The sequence below is a fragment of the Nicotiana sylvestris genome, chromosome 5 (assembly GCF_000393655.2).
Source record: "Nicotiana sylvestris chromosome 5, ASM39365v2, whole genome shotgun sequence".
NCBI lineage: Eukaryota > Viridiplantae > Streptophyta > Magnoliopsida > Solanales > Solanaceae > Nicotiana > Nicotiana sylvestris.
In genome coordinates this window covers 93810123-93817514 of record NC_091061.1, presented here as the reverse complement: position 1 = coordinate 93817514, position 7392 = coordinate 93810123, and the positions used below count along the sequence as shown (strand labels likewise).

General features: G+C 41.3%; 1 protein-coding gene across 1 annotated transcript; it reads left to right on the top strand.

The window, feature by feature from the left end:
- The first annotated feature begins 6303 nt into the window (after positions 1–6303).
- On the top strand, positions 6304–7151 carry LOC138868992 (uncharacterized). The gene is made up of 2 exons (XM_070146577.1): positions 6304–6527; positions 7019–7151. Exons 1-2 carry the CDS (start codon positions 6304–6306, stop codon positions 7149–7151), a joined length of 357 nt encoding a protein of 118 aa, XP_070002678.1.
- The last annotated feature ends 241 nt before the right edge of the window (positions 7152–7392 follow it).

The following is a 7392-nucleotide window of genomic DNA, read 5'->3' as shown; positions in this document are numbered from 1 at the left end:
GGCTAGTGGAAAGGGATGGGGTAAATATGCATGCCATAATTTGTTGAGGGTAGAAAACTTGTCATTAGGTTTATATTCCTAATTGTGCAATAGAAATCATGTTTAGGATTAATACATGGATTAGAAATTATGTTCTTAGGACCTATTGTTCTTGCTTCAGCACCTCATTCATTAATCCATGCTTTATATCTATCACTTAGAAATCCTGCTCATAGGACAAATTACAACATTGGCATAAAAAATGTTACTCATGAAGTCGTATTTCAACAATTCTGCAACTCTTGTGTACATTTAGAAATCATGGCTTAGAGATTCTGTTTTTTTCAACAACCTTGCCATTCGTATGTGCAGATTAGATATCATGTTCTAGGATCCTGTTTGCATTTTGTTTAAAATGCCTAGATAATTACTGATTCATGAAAAGGTAGTAAAGTAATACTTTTTACATTGTGATGCTTTCTGAATAACTAGTAATAATCTCTGCGTTCGTACCAACTAGAACAGCATGCTCTTAGGGTAAATTAATTCCCAAATTGTCTTAATAACTCTGAATAACTACTACATATTGCTTTACGCCTAGGCAAGCCTTAGGTAATAAATTAAATAAAATTGGAATTGCCTTTGTGTTAATTATCAACTATTAAAATCAGTAGGCAAACCTGATTCAGACTTCTTCTGCATCACATAATAAATCTGGTTATGATGTTATCACTTAAACACCCTGCTTTAGGATTCTGAATTTAGACCTTACTTGTGTATGATTCATGTTGTCTATGTGCATTATTTGTGGAGGCATATCTGAGCCTTCTGCTTGTTTTTGTGTTTTTCCCCTTTAAATGCAGTCCTACTTGTTTTGTATGTCGCCTTAGTATTTTGCCTTTAAACCTGAGGGTCTGCCTAGAACCTCTTTATAGGATAGGAGTCCTAAATTCCTCCGGGACTGATACGAAGGGACGGGTTACAGCATGCAATAAGAGTCGAGACTAACCTTCGTTTAATGACCTTTACGGGGCGGGAAAGGGTAGATATGGATATGATGACCGGTGCGCTAATACCACGTGTAGCCCCTCTTTCGAGGAGTGTCATACCGGATATTGCATTGATGTGATCCATATTATAAACAAACCTAGGACACCCCTTTTACATTCATAAGCATGCTTAGATTGTAACTCTTTTCAAAACCTTGCTTTCATTAATCGTTTTCAAACACTTGTGTACTTAAATCCCCTATTATTTGAGCCCTACTTGTCTATTTGCTAGTTGCACAAATTCACAAAAACTGTTTGGCCGGGAACCACACTAGTGGATCCTGAGGGGTGCCTAACACCTTCCCCTTAGGATAATTTCAAGCCCTTGCCCTATCTCTGGTTATCAAACGTAGTTGTAAATGAACCTTTTGGGTGCCCAAACGCACCTTAAAATCGTTACGTGGCGACTCTTCAAAAATGCAAACCCCGTTCCAAAAAGGAATGAGTTGTCCCATATCCAAAGTGTCATGAACCCGATCCCGCGAGGGAAAAAAGGGGGGGTGCGACAGCATGGCGACTCTGCTGGGGATTTTTAGGATTTTACCATTTCAGATTGTTCTTGTGAATTTGTACCTCCCAATGTGAAATTACTTGTTTAATTTCTTTAAGCATTTAATTTCTTCTTCAAGCTTACATATCTTTATTGTTTCTTTCCTTCCTTGTAACTGCTTTAAATTATCAAACTATTGTATTTATCGCTTTCTTAATGTGCAAATACATGTCACCATGCCTTTAATTATTGCATAATCATGTTCAACATCATACTCCACTCGTGCCAAACAAATACTATAGCAACGCTTGATGAGTGGTTGCACTCTTCCTATATCATTACCCCCGAAATTCAGAAAGGCACATTTGCGGTAAAACTAGTCGACCAGCGTTGAAGTCGACGGTTCCATGCCTTCACCCTTGAGTTGTTCGCTCAAGGGTACCAGTCTAAAACCCTATAGAAACCTTACTCTGTTTAAATTATGCATGCATCATGGTCAAACCTAGATGGGTCACTTATGTTGTCTACATAATGATCCTTAAGATAGCCATGGCCAAAAGTCCACTAGGTTTCCCTAAACCCAAACAGACATCATCATGTTCTGTGCATTTATTTGGAGAACCAAATGCTTCATGCTACTTGTTGATATTAAATAGTCGAGTCTGGTGGGGGTAAGGCTAACCTTGTTTGTCTTGAAGAAAAATGAGGCACGAGGTCCCCAGTTTTGGTATGATTACCACCCCCACTCTTGCTAGACTGGTGGAGGAGTCTTCCATCAAATGACCAAATCAATGAGTGGAAATAGAGGGCCGCCAAAGCTAGCGAAAAGTTGGAATATCTAGAATATAGTCTGCTGTAATTGGAAGGAAAAATGAGGAAGAGAGACACCGAATGGCAGAACACTGAGGGAAATGAAGGAGAACACCTGGCAAAGGCATTTTTACTGGTGAACCTACGCGAACCGGAGGATCTGATCAATGAGAGAATTCAACCTGAGGAAGGTCCTTCTGGGACCAAATAGATAGGAATTTACTTTTTCGCTTTATGAATGTAATAAGGCCAATGGTCATTAGTGTCGTTTTGGGATTCGTCCATTTTTATCAATAAAATGAGCCATTTAGCATTTTAAGTTCTCCAAATCAATTTATCGCTAGGCCTACCTCGGGCACAAAGAGGTTCCCAAATTAGGACACGCTTTACATTCCCGCACTATATGTTTAAATATTGCAATACTTTTTTATAATCCTCACTAACTTGATTACCTTTTATTTTTATTTCTGTTTTTATTATTCCCCTCCCCAAAGGTTAGTTCGTGCACTCTGGCATCATCATCTTATTTCACAAGATCCAGGGGCCCTCCGCCCAATCCTCCTCTTAGTCCTGTTAAAAGCAAGAACAAAGACAAAATGGAAGATTTAAACAACATCAGGAAGGAGAACACAGCTGAATGGGTAGAGGCCACTAATGACTAAGGTATTCGGGTTCCTAACGAGAATGTGTCACAACCTAAACAGAAACTGTTGAAATTCCAGGTAGAGCTCGATCAGGTTCGGAATCTAGAAAACCTATCATTTTACCCCAACACCCCAGATATCAACATCCCCAACACTCAAAACCCTACACCTCCTCAAAATATCCCAAAACAGCAGAATCGTCTCGTGCCTCATTTCATCACCAGAATCCTGATCGATGGAGGTTCCAGTTTTAACATTTGTCCATTGGTAACACTCAAGAAGTTGGGTAAAGGGCTGCATGAGATAAAGGATGGATCAATCAATGTGAAAGCCTTCGATGGTTCTCAGAGGTCCACCATTAGTGAGATTATCCTATGCTTGTAGATTGGACCAACCTGGTTCGAGGTCGATTTCCATGTGAAAGATGTACCAGCGTCTTACAACTTGCTACTGGGACGGCCGTGGATTCATGTTGCTGGGGCCGTAGCATCAACACTACATCAAGCAGTAAAGTTCAAAAGGAATCACCAGGAAGTGCTCATTTACGGCGACGGTAGCAACTCTATATATAGTCGCCAGACCATTCCAGCGATCGAGGGAAGAAGAAAGCTGGGTGGAGAAACTTACCACCACATTGAGCGGGTTAATGCTATCGACAAAGACAAATGGTGGGATAGAAAAATCGAGAGTATACTAAGTTGGAGTGGGTACGAACCTAGCAAAGGGCTCGGCAAAAACCTCCAAGGAATCTCTAAACCCATAAAACTCAAGAAACATGGCACTACTTTCGATCTGGGATATGATTACACCTGGGAAGAATTAAATAACTGGTCGCCACCATGGTGCGGTCCTTACTATCCACTAGAGCAACCGATACTGCATTTAGAGCGGACTTTCCAATAGGCTGACATTATTTATGGGTTAGATGAAGAAGAAGCACTTGCGGTAGTGAAGAATTTGTTTCTAGAGGACAATGATATGGACTATTACGTTATTCTCGAGGAGGAGGGGGATGTAGGCCCTTCCATACAAGCTGTAAGCAGAGGGGGCCATCTCAAGAATTGGACCATCAATACAACCAAAGCTCGACGTGCCTCGGGGTAGCAAGGCTAAAACAAGCATTATTCATTGTTTTTACTAAATGATTTTCCTTTCACATTATCAATTCCCGCAATAAGATCTTCAATGTTCAAAACAGTTATTAATTAATATTTATTGCTATCGTTTTCTCTACTTACTTTACCAATACAGCATTACTATTACTTGTCTTGATGAACCACTGATTGTGACAGCAATGAGGCAATGCAACAAACAGACATTGATTTAGAGGAAGATGACATACCCGCCAAGATTGTCAAAGAAGTTGAGAACTTTGAGAACAGACCTAAGTCCAACCTGGACGAGACCGAAATTGTTAACCTGGGAGATGCAAAAAACACCAAAGAAACACATATCAACATTCACCTATCGCCATCAGAAAAGAAAGAATACACAGAATTTCTAAAGGAGTATGAGTACATATTTGCCTGGTCGTATGATGGCATGACTGGTTTGAGTACATCTGTTGTGGCTCACAAACTGCCAACCGGTCCAATGTGTCCACCAGTAAAGCAAAAGCTCAGAAAGTTCAAGCCTAATATGAGTTTGAAAATCAAGGAAGAAGTCAACAAGCAAATCAAAGCTAAGGTTCTCAGGGTAGTAGAATACCCAATATGGTTAGCCAATATTGTGCCAGTGCCAAAAAAGGATGGGAAGGTCAGAGTTTGTGTCGACTACCGGGATCTTAACCAAGCTAGTTCGAAAGACGACTTCCCTTTGCCAAATATACACATCTTGATTGACAATTGCGCCAAGCATGAGCTACAGTCATTCATATATTGCTTCTCCGGTTATCATCAGATCTGATGGATGAGGAAGATGTTGAGAAAACGACTTTCATTACGCCATGGGGAGTGTACTATTACAAGATGATGCTATTCGGCCTAAAGAATGTAGGGGCCACCTACATGAGGGCCATGACTACCATTTTACATGATATGATACACAAGGAGATAGATGTATATGTGGATGATGTTATTATCAAATCCAAGAAGGTCACCGACCACATGGAAGATCCGAGGAAGTTCTTCAATAGACTACGGAGGTACAACTTGAAACTAAACCCCACAAAGAGCGCATTTGGGGTTCCTGCTGGGAAATTGCTTGGGTTTATTGTGAGCCGCCGAGGAATAGAACTAGATCCATCAAAAGTGAAAGCCATTCAAGAACTACCACCGCCAAAGAACAAGAAGGATGTGATGACTTTCCTGAGAAGGCTTAACTACATCAGTCGATTCATAGCAGGGTCTACAATTATCTGTGAGTCAATCTTTAAGATGTTGAAGAAGGACGTTGCTACTAAATGGAGCGATGACTGCCAAAAGGCCTTCGACATAATCAAGGAGTACCTGTCAACACCACTAGTCTTAGTCCCATCCGAGCCAGGTAGACCCTTACTACTCTACCTTGCAGTGTTAGATGGAGCTTTCGGCTGCGTCCTGGGGTAGCACGATGAAACATAAAGGAAAGAACAAGACATTTATTATCTCAGTAAGAATTTTTTACCCTGTAGGAGGCCCAGTATTCTCTATTGGAACGCACTTGTTGTGCTTTGACTTGGGTAGCTCAGATGCTGAGACATTACTTCTGTGCCTATACTACATATCTCATATTGAGAATGCATCCCTTGAAGTACATCTTTCAGAAGCCCATGCCCACCAGCAAGCTAGCCAAGTGGCAAATCCTGTTAAGCGAGTTCGACATTGTTTACGTAACTCAGAAAACGGTCAAGGGATAGGCATTGGCATACCACCTTGCTGACAACCCCGTGGATGGAGGATACAAACCCTTGAAAACGTATTTTCCTGATAAAGAGGTACCGTTCATAGAAGAAAACATTGCAGAATCCTATGACGGTTGGAGAATGTTCTTCGATGGAGAAGCAAACTTCAAAGGAGTTGGCATAGGAGCAGTCCTAATATCAGAAATCGATCAGCATTATCCGGTGTCTGCCAAACTCAGGTTCCCCTACACCAACAATATGGCCGAGTATGAAGCATGCATCTTAGGACTTAAAATGGCCATTGACATGAACATTCAAGAGTTGTTAGTGATTGGAGATTCAAACTTACTTATACATCAAGTACGAGAAGAATGGGCAACTAAGAACACCATGATACTCCTGTATCTGCATCATGTACAGGAATTGAGAAAGAGGTTCACGAAGACGGAATTCCAGCATGTTCCCAGAGTCCAGAATGAGTCCGCTAATGCATTGGCTACCCTATCATTTATGATACAACATCCAGAAAAGTATTTCATTGATCCTATTCCAGTGATGATCCATGATCAGCCAGTTTACTGCGCCCATGTTGAAGAAAAAGCAGACGGAAAGCCTTGGTTTCATGATATCAAAGAATATTTGGCAAAAGGAGAGTACCCGAAGCTTGCTAATCCTATTCAAAAATGCACAATTCGGAGATTGTCCAACAACTTCTTTCACAGCGGAGGAATCCTGTATAGGAGGACTCCTAACTTGGGATTATTAAGATGTGTCGATGCAAAGGAAGCATCCAGGCTACCAGAGGAAATTCATGCGGGGACCTGCGGTCCACATATGAACAGTTTTATCTTAGCAAAGAAGATACTCCGGGCTGGTTACTTTTGGATGACTATGGAAACAGACTGCATCTAGTATGTCCGGAAATGCCACCATTGTCAGATACATGCAGACATGATAAAGGTACCTCCGAGCGAGCTCAACACAATAAGCTCACCGTGGTCGTTCGCTGCCTAGGGAATGGATGTATCGGACCAATCGAGCCTGCTGCTTCCAACGGACATAGGTTTATCCTAGTAGCCATCGACTATTTCACCAAATGGGTCGAAGCAGCATCTTACAGAGCAGTGACTAAGAAAGTCATGGCAGACTTTGTCCGCGACCGCATTGTTTGTCGATTCGGAATTCTAGAGTTAATCATCACTGATAATGGCTCCAAACTCAACAGTGACTTGATGAAAGCTATGTGTGAAACCTTCAAGATCAAACAAAAGAATTTTACAGCTTACAAGCCTCAGATGAATGGAGCTGTAGAAGCCGCCAACAAAAATATCAAGAAGATATTGAGAAAAATGATATAGAGGCACAAACAGTGGCACGAGAAGTTATCATTTGCCATTCTGGGATATCGCACCACAGTCCTCACATCAACCAGGGCCACCCCTTATATGCTGGTTTACGGTATAGAGGTTGTCATTCCCGCTGAGGTAGAAATTCCTTCCCTAAGGATCATACAAGAAGCTGAGCTCGACGATGCAGAGTGGGTGAAAAGTCGTTATGAGCAACTAGCCCTTATAGATGGAATGAGAATGAATGTAGTTT

Coding starts and splice junctions, on each gene's coding strand:
- LOC138868992 (XM_070146577.1), top strand. CDS start 6,304: ATGATACAACATCCAGAAAAGTATTTCATTGATCCTATTCCAGTGATG. Junction 6,528..7,018: donor TTTCACAGCGGAGGAATCCT/GTATAGGAGGAC, acceptor CAAACTCAACAG/TGACTTGATGAAAGCTATGT.